Raw genomic sequence first — 14510 nt, forward strand, 5'->3', positions numbered from 1 at the left:
CACCTCCCTAAAAAACCAAATGTGATATAAAAGGAAGCATATATTAATTGTTGTAAGTATAATTTTGTTCACTGAAAAATTAAGCACAAATCTCTCATTTATTGTAGAATATGTTTATAAAAAATGCCTCTTGATTAGCAGCTGCCTTACACACAAAAATTATAAAAATATATATGTAAAGAGCATATTATCATGTACATGTTAGAGAATGACTTAGCAACTAGAGGCATAAAGTGCAAATTAATGTGCATTATTAGTTGTAGATAATCAAACTTCCACTTAAAAGATAGATATTCAAAATCCCACCTTGAAGTATAGAATATGAACTGATCTTGTGTAATTAAAATGTGAACCATAATATAATTAAGGTATCTTATCCTCTCTAATAATTGAGCACCAAGGTAAACAATATTTGATGCAAATCGAACTGATCTTTGAATTTATCCAGAGAATAACATGCTTGCTAGCTAGTTATTTTGAATTGTGATTTTGACCTATATTAATGATTGTTAAGTAGCACTGAGAAGTCATATCAACAAGTTGTAAATTTTGTTTTAACGTCCCCAATTGGTATAAACTGTTTGAATTGTTGGGTGGATATCTTGTTTTTGTTGTTATATTGTGTGTAGCTTTTAGGAAATGTTTTAGTTTTAAGGGAGGTTCTGCTGAATTTTCGGTAGAAAATAGAATTCGTCTAATGTTTACTTGTTTATTTGGTAGGTAAAAAAAAAAAACCAGGGCCCTTGTAAACTACAAAAGACTACACATACCACTCGCACCACGATCCAGAAGATCACCATTATGTGGGATCCTTGACATCGTGCGGCTACAACAAAAGAGCAGCACAGTGCGTTGGCCACAGACATTGGCTGCGTTATCAGGAATCATTGCCCCCTCAAGTGGGAGTCATGGAGAGATGTGCCACAAGAAACCAAGGACACCGTGCTTTATGAATTAGTATTTTCAACCTCAAATACTAAATATTCATTAAAGTATACAAAGATTATAAATTTTAAGTACTATTTATTTGTTGAGTTTTGCAGCATCACTATGAGCTCTGCAACCACGATTCCAACCAAATGGAGTACATCAACAACGTTTGCTTTAGTAGGTTCACTCAATGGAAGAGTAGCCTTCATAAGCATTATGAGCTATATGACGGTTCGAAGGTCGCTTTAGAAGTTAGGTGCCCTATAAAGTTGCTGGACCGTCGGGATGAATGAGAGTGGCTCCGCGGCCATTTTCAAGATGAGAAATACTTGGTACGTATAATTTATATTTCAATAATATATTAATAAAAAAATTTACAATTTAAAAAAAAACAATTCATTTTTATAAATATCTAAACTAATACGTTTTTTTTTTAATTCAACAGAAAAAAATGAAGGCAAACTTGATCAATCGGTCGAAGAAGAAACTTCTTCACTGATCCGGGTCACGACGCTTCTCTTATAGGTTGGAGGAACAACGTAAGGTAACCGTATATTTATTTTAAGTTTTCAATCTTTTTACTCTTTATTACACAATTGGTAATCTACACTTTTTAAATTTTTTCAGGCGGTCAAAGTTTCCTGAAATTTACATGTATATTCAAATTTATAATATTCAATTTGTATTAATATTAATTACATGTATATTCAAATCAATTTGCTTTTTTTTTTCATTTTTCTAGTCCACCATGGTGGAGAAGGGCCAGACAGTTCTGGAGGAGGTGGTTTCCCAGCTTCCCTTAGAGACCCCGATCGAGGAAGTGTTTCCCCTTGAGGATGCTGGGTTTCAGATCATGATTGACACACTTGATCATACCTTCGGTCGTCAGCATGGGAATGTTCACCGGGGGCTTGGGAAAGCCCGCATTCGAGACCCGTCTGCCTCATCCTCTAGGCAGAGAATTGAACAAGTTGAAATGCTGACGTCTGAAGTGGCGGGCTTGGAGTAGATTGTGGCCCAGCAGTCTTAGATTGTTGCCCAAAACAATTTGATTCACCAAATACGTCGTGCACTTCAGATCTCTAGCATTCAATTCCTCGACGTTGAACTACCTCCAGAAACGACCTCCCAGCCCCTCACCGCAGCAGTTACATCTTCCAACCCCCCGCCGCAGCAGCTACGTCCTCCCAACCCCTCGACACAATAACAACACCACCAGTCAGAGATTGTGACGTTGTAGACTTCTTTTTTTAGTTATGTTTTAAATTGTTTTCGAATTTAAAAATATTTTTTTTCCATTGTATGTACATTTAGAATAATTTTTCAATTCAATATTCTTCTTTACATTTTCTATTTTTATTTTCATTAAATTCATTTTTACATAAACGAAAATAATAATAATAATAAATTATTTATAAAACTAATTTAAAATAAATAATAAATTATTTAAAAAACTAATTTTAAAATCTTACTGCGACAACCTTTATATCCATCGCGCAAGAGTTTATGGGTCAAACCTACATGTCCGTTGCGCAAGAGTTTGTATGTCGAACTTGTATGTTCGTCGCGCAAGACTTTGTGGGTTGAACCCGTGTGACCGTTGCGCAAGAGTTTAGGGGTCGAAACCCAGTTTTATCACTCGGTACGCGCAACGATCAAGACTTCCGTCACACAATCTTCATTTTACGCGACGAAGACTTTTCCTTTGTCACACAATGCCTGACGTCACGAGCTTTGCGAGACGGAGACTTCACCGCCCAATGTTTCCAGCAACAGTTCTTCCCTTTGCATGACAGTTTCCCCTTCGTCGCCCAAGAAGTTATTGCTAGTAGTGTTAATTGTGGCAATGAGAATTATAATATACTAATATTTATCTAATGTGATTTATTGTAGAAGTAACATCCACATTGCCTATTTCTGCTTGCTCTGATCGTGATGATAATGTATCCTGACAAGGTTGAATTGAGTGAAATCTCAGGTTCTATGTTCTTTAATCCTACAATATATCGTTTTGGATTCTTGATTTCGTGAGCTGATTCTTGATTAGATCTAGGTTCTTTCTTAATATTGAGCTGCTTTTATGTTTGATCTGGTTTATTTCTTGAAAACTTCTTAGATTCTTAATAGATAATTGGTAGTATATTAGGATCTTTGATTGTTTGAAGGTTGATGCCATTTCTATGAATCTTGATTAAGAATTGGAAAAATTAGGTTCTCATTCCTATTTTTCCTACTCCATTGATTAAAATCTTATCTATTTTCAAATTTTTATCAAGGTCCTTAGATTATAATAATCGTCATTAATTATTTCAATAATAATTTTTTTATTTCAAATTAAATAAATATATTCATTTAGTGTTAGAAACGTTACATTTGGTATATTTATATTTATGGCTAAATTTTATATCATATATTTTTATTTTTAATTTGTACCCATTGTTAATTTGCATCTCATTTATTTAATTTTTACCCATTTTCTTTTTAAATTTGTGTCCATAAATTAATTCATTTTTGTGCCCATATCTTTTAAACTTTTATTTATATTTTTATCCATATTTTTTAATTTATTTGTACCCATTTTTAATTTTTGCTAAATGTACCCATGCCATTGTTCTAAAAATCCCCACCAAGGTGCTAGGCGACTGGCCATCGCCCTGATTAATGCCTAGGCGTTTGAAAATTAAGAAATGATGCCTAGACCAGATGAGGCACCCACCTAGACCACCTAGGTACCAGCCTATGTGACAACCTGTCCCTAAATTTACGTTTTTTATTTATTTTAATCGAGGGAATTGATGAAAATGCCCCTAAAGGCATAGACTTTGACTTCCGTAGAGCACCGTTTAGAGAAACGTATGACTTATTCTTTTAGAACATTTGTGTAGTACTCAATGTTACGAACACATAGGTGAAAGCTGTGTGCGAGTCCGGATTATGACGGTATAGTTACGGACGTTTGAAAATGGTTATTTATATTTTAGATTATAAAGTGTGAAACTCCCACCTTGTGGGAAGACTGACCAATCAAATTAAAGGGTAAGGACCAATCAAGAAAAGGGGAGAAGAGAAGCAACCAATCAGAGGAGAGAGAGAGAAAGAAAGAGAGAGAGAGAGAGAGAGAGAGAGAGAGAGAGAGAAACATCATTTCCCCATTTCTTCAACTCGTGCACACCACAACTCGCCGGTGACCCGGGTTGTTTCCGGGCAATCTCCAATATTTTTTTTTCAGGACAACTACACCCATTCATCACTTGCAACCTCTTCCACAACCTCTCATCTACCATTTCCACCAAAAATCAAGGGTTTTTAAGGCCTAAACCGAATAGAACTTCACCGGAGAACCCGGAGGTTCTCGACGGTGATTCCTTCGATCTAGCGAGTTTCACCACCCACCATTACCCTTTATAAACTCCCCTTGGACCTAGGAACAAGACCCAACCAGTGATAGGGGGCCTTGGAACACCGGAGAAGTCGAATCGACGAACACCTATTCTAGGGTTTCCAATGGGCACGTGGCGATTTGAGAAGTCGAATTGACGAACCCCCTAACCTTCCTAAGATAAGTTTGATACCCCAATTCCATAAGTGAAGTCCGATTGATGAAATCTCACCGTTTGGACATAGTTTTGATAGAGGCCGCTACTTGATCCTTATATGAATTGACGATCCGACCGTTGGATCGTCACCTAACTTTAATACATTATAGTATGTAATATTTGAGGATATTGAAAAATTATGGATTGGGAATCCGACGTACGGATCTTCCCGAATTGGATTTGTAAGTTCGTAAAATAAAGCGTTGACCGCCACTTGAATTTGCAATTGGCAGAGATTCAACAGTTGGATCGAAATGAAACTTTAGTATGATGTTCTAGAAGCATAATGTGGATCTTTGGAAGTTATGGATCGGAAATCCGAGGTGCGAATCTTCCAGATTGAGATACATAGTGCTATGGACCCTACCGCCAACCTCTGACCGACGGTTGAATTTTAGTCAATGGGTTTCAAATCATTCTAGAATGTCCTTGGGGGATTTTTTTTTTTGTAAGTTAAGTGTTCTATTAATAAAAATTTAAAGACGTGATTTGATATTTATTTTAGGTAACGATCGTTCGTGACGCCTTGATATTTGTGCTTGAGAGTTGTAGCGCGGACTTCAGGTGAGTGGGCATTTTTTATATATATAAATATACATACATACATACATACATACATACATACATATATATATATATATATATATATATAGTTTCCAGAAATGTTTTTATATGGAATTATGCTTGCTTGCCATGTCATAAATAAGTTACATTTTAAATAGTGCATTGTTACACTTATGAACTGTATTGTGTGATGCTGCGAAGACTCAGGTAAGTTTCAAGTGAGTATTATGTGATTGAATTGATTGTATTGCCTTGGCATGCATACATTTATTTAGAGCTCATCACGGCTGCACCTCGGTGTTAGTGCTCTCGCCCGAGGCCAGGGCATAGTCATTCACGTGATGTTCACCTCCCACACCGCACGCTCACAATAGGTGGTTCCAACTCGTAGGTGACCCGTGATTATTCGCACAGCTTTCACGTGATCTAGCACTTGAGCGTACATATTTATACCTAGCTCTGTCGTACAGACCACAATAGGTGGTTACGACTCGTGTGCTAGCATATATTGATGAGTTATAGGTCCAGTCGTACAAGTCACGTTAGGTGACTCCGACTGGCATACTATTTTATATTGGTTTCACAACTGGTTTACATCTTTTAGTGCTTAAACCTTATGCTATGGCATACTTTAGTTTTCGCTAGCCTTGTGCATTGGTTTTTCGTACTTACGTAGTAGTATTTTCTGGAAACTATACAAGTTTTACAGTGAGGGGTTATTACTTTCAGAAAAGAGAAATGTGTTTTCTAAAGCTTTGTTTTTGTGCCCACTCACCCTTCTGTTTTTTTTTTTTTTTTGTGCCCCTTCAGGTTTTAGTAGCTGAGTTTTCGTATCGACGAGGATTATTGGCATATCCCAGTATAGGTGGCTACCTATGGTTACCTTACTGTGCTCTACTTATGCTCTATTATCACGTGTGAAATGGGTTCATACCCGCTCACTGCGCACTCTTGTATTTAGACACTTTATGGCTTCGTCACCTTCCAGGTGTCGGCCAGCACAGCTTGATTTAGAGTCCTAGTGAACATTCCGGGTATGGGTGTGTCAGCCTAGCCCGCGCAGACCCGCCTAGGAACCTGCCTAGGTTACGACTCATTTAGATAGAAAATAGATAACTTTCAATTTGCATTTAATTTTTTTCAATAAATTGTAAGAGACTTGTTGAATATTTAAATGATCGCACACTATACGCTTGTTCCCCATATTGTCATATGTTCCAATACGTCATAATATATATGTCATTCTATTTTGTAGTTTATGATGAAATTATATATATTTTAAGTATAAACACACTTATTTACATGAAATATAATGGATTTACTTAAATCCGGCTAGTCCGCCTAGGCGCCCGCCTACTTTAAAATTGATTTTTAGCTATTTATTATATTTTTAAAATATTATTTGAATTTGTTTAAAATTTCATAATTTGTGGGTCATTAAATGCATAAATACATGAGTTAAATCTCTTAAATGATGCTAAGGACCTCAATCAAAATATTTAAACAAACAAACAAGGTTTCAATCTAATAATTAGGTTGATTAGAGACGAGAACCAAAATGACCCTTAAGAATTACTACTGAAGATCTAAGAGACTAAATGCCATTGCTTACGAATTTCTTTTGTAGATTTGTGTTTGATTGAAATTTGCGAAGGCCAAAGACGGTGATTTCATTGAGTTGAGTCTTAGTGTTCAGCAGTGAAGTAGTTGTTTGGCTGCAAGTCTTGATACTTCTAATTCTTGGAAGTAGTATGGTAGCTTCTACAACTGTGAAAATTGAAGGATTGTTGGGAACGTTGACAATTAAACTTGGCGACCATAATTACACAAAGTGGGCTTTTTAGTTTAAATATGTGTTGAAAGGCTACAAATTGTTTGATCATTTTGATGACACAGCTGTGTTTCCACCTTAGTTTGCATTGGACATTGAAACTGGAGTAACTAAGGATGTTACCGCTACTTTTCAAGAATGGGAATCCTCTGATTTAGCACTCTGAGCTTGTTAATTGCTACTTTGTCTTATGGTTGAATTCTTAATTTATTTTGCATGAACACAAACACGTCGATTAACCACGATCACATAAGTTAATTTAATATGATTAAACAGAATCCAACTTTTCGCTAACCATGCATGTTAATATAATTATTTATACTGACTTTATCCGCGCTTTCGCACACATCCACATTAAAATAGTCCACAATCCAATATAGAGACAACGGTGGAAACCGTCGCTTATGGCCTTCTTGTACAAGTGGGTAAAAACGAGTCTAAGGAATTCCCTCCTTTATGAGAGTTTCATACCTATGTGTTAGTTATTTTCTGCCCATTACTAACTTTAGTAAACATAAAAAAGACATTCTCAATACCTATTCCACAAACCAAATATGAGACTTTGATATAATTACTTAACTCATGATCAACTTCATCACAATCAATATAGGTAGGCAATGATAGAAGGATGTGAATTTGATACATGCCTAAGGGTACAATTGTTATCATAACGAGAATGTATCTGTAAGTTAATCATTGAACCATAACATGCTTTCGGAGGCCAGGAATGTGAGTATTCATAAAATAGTCTTCCCAATCAATGCATTTGGGATCAAAGTTAAATTCTTTTGCGTCTATGTAACACTCACTTGTCAACTTTTGCAGCTCCTCTGAATTGTTGTCATCAAATCTACAATTAAAACGTGTTTAATTTATTATGGTCCATGCTCTTCAATAGTGGAAAATGAGAATAAGTGTATGGTTACAAAAGTATAGTATACGTACATGCCCTTGAATAACATGTAGGGTTTGTATAGCTCTACTAAGCGCATCACCAATGTGAGTTTCCGGCTATTGTTAACATACATGTCCTGGAAATATCCCCCTGAAGCTTTACTTACAAACTTTAATCCCTTCAAAATTGCAAATACGAACATACGAAAGGAAATTAATGATCTGAAAAAAACTACCATGTTTGATAACAATTATTAACAATACAACGAGTATTAAACGGATATTAATTGATTCAAGGGACACTTTGGATGCGGTTCCTAGCTATAAATATTCTTTGATTGAAACCTTGTTAGTTTTTAGTTTTTGATTGAGGTTCCTGACATTAATGTAATAATGTAAGTTACTATAATTTTTAAATTAAAAATTAAAAATTGAAATTTGTAATTATTTATATTAATGAGATTTTAAATAAAACCCATAATTTATGGGATTAAAAATAATAAAATATAAATTATACTCTCTATTATATTGTGTGTGTGTGTGTGTGTGTGTGTGTGTGGGTACATTAACCAAAATTAACAAAAAAAGTTATTGTACCAAAACATGGATACATTCTCAAATCAACGAAAAAGAATGTACCCATATAAGTTTAAACATGGATTAAAAAATTTGAATGGATTTTATATTAAAAAAATGGTACATTTTACATATAACAAATTGATATATTTGAGAATGGGTACATTTAAGATTAAAAAAATTGAAAAATTATATGAATGGGTACATTTAAGATTAAAAAATTGAGAATCTTTTTATATATAAAAAAAAACTAATAGGTACAAACTTAATTTAATTTAATTTTTTATTATTTTGGAAATGTTTGAATTGAAAATTAATTAGAAGTTTAATAGAGGTGTGAGTATTAAACCCTAAATTAATTACTAATTTTTATATTAAAAATTATATAATAAACATGTAAATTCATTATCACATTAATGCTATGGACTTGAATCCAAATTTGAGAACTAATAAGATCTTAGTCAATTAACAGTAAAAACTAGGGACTGGATACTAATTTTTCCTTGATTCAATCTCGATCACACAAAGCACGAGATGAAAATATTTTTGTGTACCCGGAACAAATGTGATACACCACATGTTATAATATAGATGAACAATAAGGTAAATTGATATGTCTCACTTTAGAGTATACTTTATAATAACCCTCTACTATGACATGTGATGTATCGCCCTATATTTTATGTACACTGAAAAATCTCTCCACGAGATGAGATGACCCATACTTGCAATCGCTATTATATTGTGGATTTTTATATTATGTTATATAGCATTACTGCCGAGGAAATAGAAAGAACAAACCTGCAAAGGTATCATGAAGCAAATTTGCATGTACATGCGAAAAGAAGCCATAGTCCTAAACATTGTGCACTTGCCGACTTTAACAGCGTTTCCATCCTTATTAACCCAGGGACTTTTGGTGAAGTGTCGGAACACAAAATTATGAATATCACAAAATTGGATAGGGTTTCCAAATGAGGATCCCACATGGTAAATGACAATAGAAGATTGATTTGCATTCACAACCATAGCTGAAATAATGGAATTTACCACCATGTCTACGGGAATCTGCGCAATTTATAGAATTTAACCACACTTTAGTTACGTATTAGAAAAATTTTGTTTCTATTAAAATGCTTACAGAAATTTAACAAAAAGAAAATAGAGGAGAAATACAAACCAGAATGGTGTACGTAATTTCCGTTAACTTATCATGCATACATGTGTGTGCATATGCATGTACATAATATACATATATATAATTGTATGTAGTGTTGGGAGGCATCAAGAGATTGATTGACTTTGAACTCACCATATCAAATACAGACATAGGATCAACAAGTAGGCATGTCAACTTTCCTTTGCAATAAGCAGCAATAACGCTATCAATGGTTCTGTAATAGGAACAAATATGTGATTTTTGTTTTGTGGGATCGCCATACATTTTTGTTTTCGTTTGTCTTTCAAAGGCTATCAATATTGACACTTATGACTTTTAATTATTGAATAACGAGATATATTTCAAAAACTAAGAATTTTATGGTGCATGATGCAAGATCATTACCTGAAACCTTGAATCCAACCTGGAAATGGCTCCTTATAAGTGCTGGTAACCACGGTTGGACGGATGATGACTAGCGGTAAATTCTCTCTTGAGTTCTCTAGAAATATTTCTCCCATTGCCTTCGTAAATACATAGGTGTTTGGCCATCCATAAAGTTTGGCCCTGATAATTAGGAATTATATTAACGAAAAACGAAAGATAATTAGCATAAATCAACTTTGGAATGGCACAATATAGTTAAGAGTTGCAAACTTCAACCAGCACTAGCATTTCTTTTACTTTTTATGTCATCAATAAATGGGGAAAATAAGCCAAAATATAAAATTTATATGTGAGGGTCAATAGGGCACAATTAGGTATTGATGCTCAACAACCTTTCAATACCAAAATCCTTCATGGTGCTTCTAATATTTTCTTCTGAAGCACCTCTTGCTTTTAGTTCATTCAATTTCTTCTCTACAACTTTCTTTTCCCGTACTTGGAAGTTAAATTTGGTGGTGCCTTTAGCTTTCTCATCCATGAATGAAGATGAATCCTCTGGTATGAGTCCTTCCCTTTCACCACACACATAAGCTGGAAAACAATCATTGATCACCATCAGTTAAGCAAAATGTATCCAATTAAGGACACAAAACCCAAAATAAAAAGGTTTCATTACCCATATATATTTAAAGATAATGTATCTAAAAAAATGATAATTGAAGATGACTCAAAAAAGAAGAGGATAACTACAGTATGGGACAAACAGAAAATAAAAGGAAGAGGAAAAGGCTATACTGATTGAAAAACGTAAACTGACCGGTTGATACGTGGAGAAGCATCTCTAGTAATATACATTTCATTGCAAAGCTCAACACATGCAGAACTCCAAATGTATTCACGTCTAGTGCAATATCATATCTGCAAATATGTATACACTTGGTTGTTTACTTATCACTTTAATCAAGAGATTGTACATACAATTACTAACAGTGTATGTGCTGTACATTATACATGTAAAAGATATTGTAGTATGTACATAGGATTTCAATAGTGAAGTTTGTGATTAATTTTTTTTTCTTCATACAAGTGGTAATTGGGAAGGACATAAGTCAACACATGACCTCAATTGCAGGGTGAAAGCTCTTACCGTTCATCAAAATTTGTCGTTGCTGCAGAATTAAGTATAATTTGTATTTCAGTGAACATTTCTTCCCTCAATTTGAAGTCTTGCACCCCCAGGTTTTCAGAAGTTACATCTCCTGGGACAGCCACAACTTTTTCCGAAATAAAGGAATCAAAATCTGCACCTAGCTTCTCCCTTAGAACCTTGAACAACGCCTTTCCTATGATCTTAATATATAAATGTTTATCAAAAAATTAAAATACAGTGAACGTCATTAACTATAGAACTAAATATATGAAAATGAAATGAAGCGTTATGTATATACAAACCTCATTATGCATTTGATCATTGGCTGAGTTGGTATCCGGAGCTCTTAAAAGAAGGTAGACCTTTTTCACATCCGGTTGAACCCTTAGTATTTTCTCCAAAAATACTGCATATGCCATATATTAGCAAGTAACTCAGAGAGAGAGAGAGAGAGAGAGAGAGAGAGAGAGAGGTGGTATACCCATTGCAAGGAAGCCTGTGGCTCCAGTAACCAAAATAGTCTTTTCTTGAAGATATCCCAGAATGGTCTTCAACTCCATTGGTGAAGTTTAGAATAAAATCAAGAGACACAGAGAAAGTGAGTGGTATTTTGTTTTGAGTATATTCAGACGCTTCCTTGGATTCGGAGCCTTGGAGGGAATTAAGTCGTTGGGATATACCAGTACTTATACTAAAATTTAGAATGCATTCATGTACTACGTATTCAAAGTGATAGTTGCAACTTGGAAGACGTGGTTGAGTACTCAAAAACGAAAACTTGGTTCTTATTAATAAATTTAAATTAATTTTAAAAAAATTAGGTTAGGGAGGGCATTTAAAATCTCCTTAACAAAATATAAGTACACATATATTCAATCAATGAGGCATTGTGCTTGGGTAGAGCGGAGTTGTGCTTGGCTAAGTATCAAGTGAGATATTGCCCTAAATTTATAATAGAATATTTATGCTAATGTCGAAAATAAAATTTTGATAAATTAAAACCCAAATTATAAAAATCATGTATTGAACTAAAATATCCTTTGGTCCTTCATTATATATATTTTTACAATAATATGATTTAATATCCGCATTTTCTTTTAGCAAACGGTATTGTCACTAGTAGAAAAAACACTTTGCGCGACGTACATAAATGTGTCGCGCAAAGCCAAAAGTCGTTGCCTAAGGGTTTGCGCGACGAAGGGTTCGTCGCGCGCTGACCGTCGCGCCAAGGCAGTGACGGTAGGGCTTGCGCGACGAACAATAACATGCGTCGCGCAAAGTACTTTGCGCGACTCACGTATGCGTCGTGCAAAGTACTTAGCGCGACGTGCGTGCGCGTCGTGCAAAGTACTTAGCGCGACGTATGGCTTGCGCGACGAACAATAACATACGTCGCGCAAAATACTTTGCGCAACTCACGTATGCGTCGTGCAAAGTATTTTGCGCGACGTATACGTGAGTCGTGCAAAGTATTTTGCGCGACGTATACGTGCGTCGTGCAAAGTACTTAGCGCGACGTGCGCGCGCGTCGTGCAAAGTACTTAGCGCGACGTATACGTGCGTCGTGCAAAGTGCTTTGCGCGATGTATACGTGCGTCGTGCAAAGTGCTTTGCACGACGCGCACGCACGTCGCGCTAAGTACTTTGCACGACGCATACCATAGGATGCACGTCGCGCAAAACCCTTTTTTTGGTTTGAGTTATTTTTTTTAAATTCTTGATCAATATTATAATTAAATTCTAAAGAATAATTAATTAACCAAACAAAAGTATTTAATTATAAAATATATAAAAATGTGCATACAAGATGTCCAAACAAAAAAAAACTACAAGTGAACTGGTTTAATACATCAAGCTACTGGGTATCGGCAGGGCGAGATGGGTCTGAGGTCGAAGGTGGAGCAAGATGAGGTACTGGTAGCGAGATTTGGAGGCCAGCCATCTGTATGGCTTGTACAAGTTCTTGCACCCTCCCGACACAGGTCCTCACCTCCTCGTCCTGGGCCTTCATCCGCTCATCCTGGGCCCTCAACTGCACCTTCATCTGCTCACCCTCGGCCCTCAGCTGCGTCACTTCCTCCTTCAATGCATTGACCTCTATTGTTTTCGATCTGGAAGAAGAGGCACCCGTTTCACGAACTCGCGCTTTCCCCATACCTCGAACAACCTTGCCACGACGACGACCGAAGTTCTGATCCAGGACATCAGTCATGATCTGAAAACCTACATCCTCAGGTAGTGTGATGTCCTCGATCGGAGTCTCCGAGGGAAGCTGCGATGTTGCTTCATGGAGAACATCATCTCTTTTTTCCACCATAGTAGCCTGTAATAATAAAGAAAAAACATATAATGTTTAATAACAAAATATAGATAATATTTGAACGATTCTTACATATAAGAATAATGATAATTACATATACTTACATGAAGTTGCTTAGTGGTCTCATTATTAGGTCGAACGTAAACTTCCTCGAACATGTCGATCTCTGGGAACATAGAACCCTCCTGAAGAAAAAAACATGAAGAAAATTTTATTAATCAATAATAATAAATAAATTGTATAAAATTTCAAAGTTAATTTACTTTTACCTCACGTCGTGCCTCAAGCCTATACGAAAAGGGCTTTGAACCAGAATGGTGGAGAAGTGTCTTTGACTCCCGAGCTTTCTGGCCAGCAATAGATTTCTTCTGTTAAACACACAATATACATGTTAGTGCGACTATTTGAAATAAATTAATAAAAAAGCTTAAAAAAATAACATGTACAATAATAAATTATTATTAAAATATTATGTATATACCACAAATTTTGGGTCCGTAAAATGTTTGCAGAGCCACTCCCAATCCTCTGGCCGGTCCTTCAACTCCATTGGAACATGTAGACGAGCAATCTCCGGATCATTCCATTGCTTAAAAAGCGTGTGAAAATTGTTCTTCCATTGTTTGTATCGGGTTGCTAAGGTGCCCTCTAAGTAGGCCATAGCCTCAGGGGATATGTCCTCAAGATCATAAACGCACTACGAATATGAAAAATAATAAAATAATTGTAACAAATTTAATAATATTAAGATAATATATTTTGGTTTTGAATATTTGTAAACAAAATTTAAAAAATAATAACAGCTAAAATTAAATATACTAACCGACAACCTGTCTCGCACTAATGTTCTCGTCTCCTCGGGAATTTTTGCCCAAGACCCCCGCTGAAAGGGACAATTATCTCGAATAACAACACCACAACTAGTAGCGATGCCGCTATGCTGCTGTGAGGTAGCCGCTCCACAATGTCGCGGGTCATACACAATCTTGATCCTGGAGCCGTTCTGCCGTGCGCCCTCTAACTGCTTCAACATTCGATTAGGTCCCCTGGTGGTTTTTTTAGCTGGCCAAAAATACTTAAATGGTGAAAATCGTAAGCTTAAA

General features: G+C 35.6%; 2 protein-coding genes across 2 annotated transcripts; both read right to left on the minus strand.

The window, feature by feature from the left end:
- Positions 1 to 7467: 7467 nt before the first annotated feature.
- On the minus strand, positions 7468 to 11740 carry LOC103417541 (alcohol-forming fatty acyl-CoA reductase-like). The gene is made up of 10 exons (XM_070807946.1): positions 11569 to 11740; positions 11390 to 11493; positions 11085 to 11287; positions 10755 to 10855; positions 10330 to 10528; positions 9956 to 10117; positions 9704 to 9785; positions 9193 to 9459; positions 7867 to 7994; positions 7468 to 7771 (listed from the first exon to the last, which is right to left on the minus strand). The coding sequence occupies exons 1-10, from the start codon at positions 11645 to 11647 to the stop codon at positions 7615 to 7617; spliced, it is 1482 nt and encodes a 493-aa protein (XP_070664047.1). The 5' UTR covers positions 11648 to 11740; the 3' UTR covers positions 7468 to 7614.
- Positions 11741 to 12902: 1162 nt separating this feature from the next.
- LOC114824579 (uncharacterized) lies at positions 12903 to 14102 on the minus strand. The gene is made up of 4 exons (XM_070808309.1): positions 13889 to 14102; positions 13677 to 13775; positions 13512 to 13592; positions 12903 to 13410 (listed from the first exon to the last, which is right to left on the minus strand). Exons 1-4 carry the CDS (start codon positions 14066 to 14068, stop codon positions 12943 to 12945), a joined length of 828 nt encoding a protein of 275 aa, XP_070664410.1. The 5' UTR covers positions 14069 to 14102; the 3' UTR covers positions 12903 to 12942.
- Between the last annotated feature and the right edge of the window lie 408 nt (positions 14103 to 14510).

Source organism: Malus domestica, chromosome 11 (genome assembly GCF_042453785.1).
Source record: "Malus domestica chromosome 11, GDT2T_hap1".
Classification (NCBI taxonomy): Eukaryota; Viridiplantae; Streptophyta; class Magnoliopsida; order Rosales; family Rosaceae; genus Malus; species Malus domestica.

Bases quoted from the DNA above. Each gene is read 5' to 3' on its own strand.
- LOC103417541 (XM_070807946.1), bottom strand. From the start codon at position 11,647: ATGGAGTTGAAGACCATTCTGGGATATCTTCAAGAAAAGACTATTTTG. The intron at 10,529-10,754 runs GTCAGTTTACGT...ATTGTTTTCCAG, and splicing joins GCTTCTCCACGTATCAACCG to CTTATGTGTGTGGTGAAAGG. The intron at 7,995-9,192 runs GTTTGTTCTTTC...GCAATTTTGAAG, and splicing joins GCTTCATGATACCTTTGCAG to GGATTAAAGTTTGTAAGTAA.
- LOC114824579 (XM_070808309.1), bottom strand. From the start codon at position 14,068: ATGGCCTACTTAGAGGGCACCTTAGCAACCCGATACAAACAATGGAAG. The intron at 13,776-13,888 runs GTATATACATAA...TGTGTTTAACAG, and splicing joins TTACGGACCCAAAATTTGTG to AAGAAATCTATTGCTGGCCA. The intron at 13,411-13,511 runs GTAAGTATATGT...TTATTATTACAG, and splicing joins AGACCACTAAGCAACTTCAT to GCTACTATGGTGGAAAAAAG.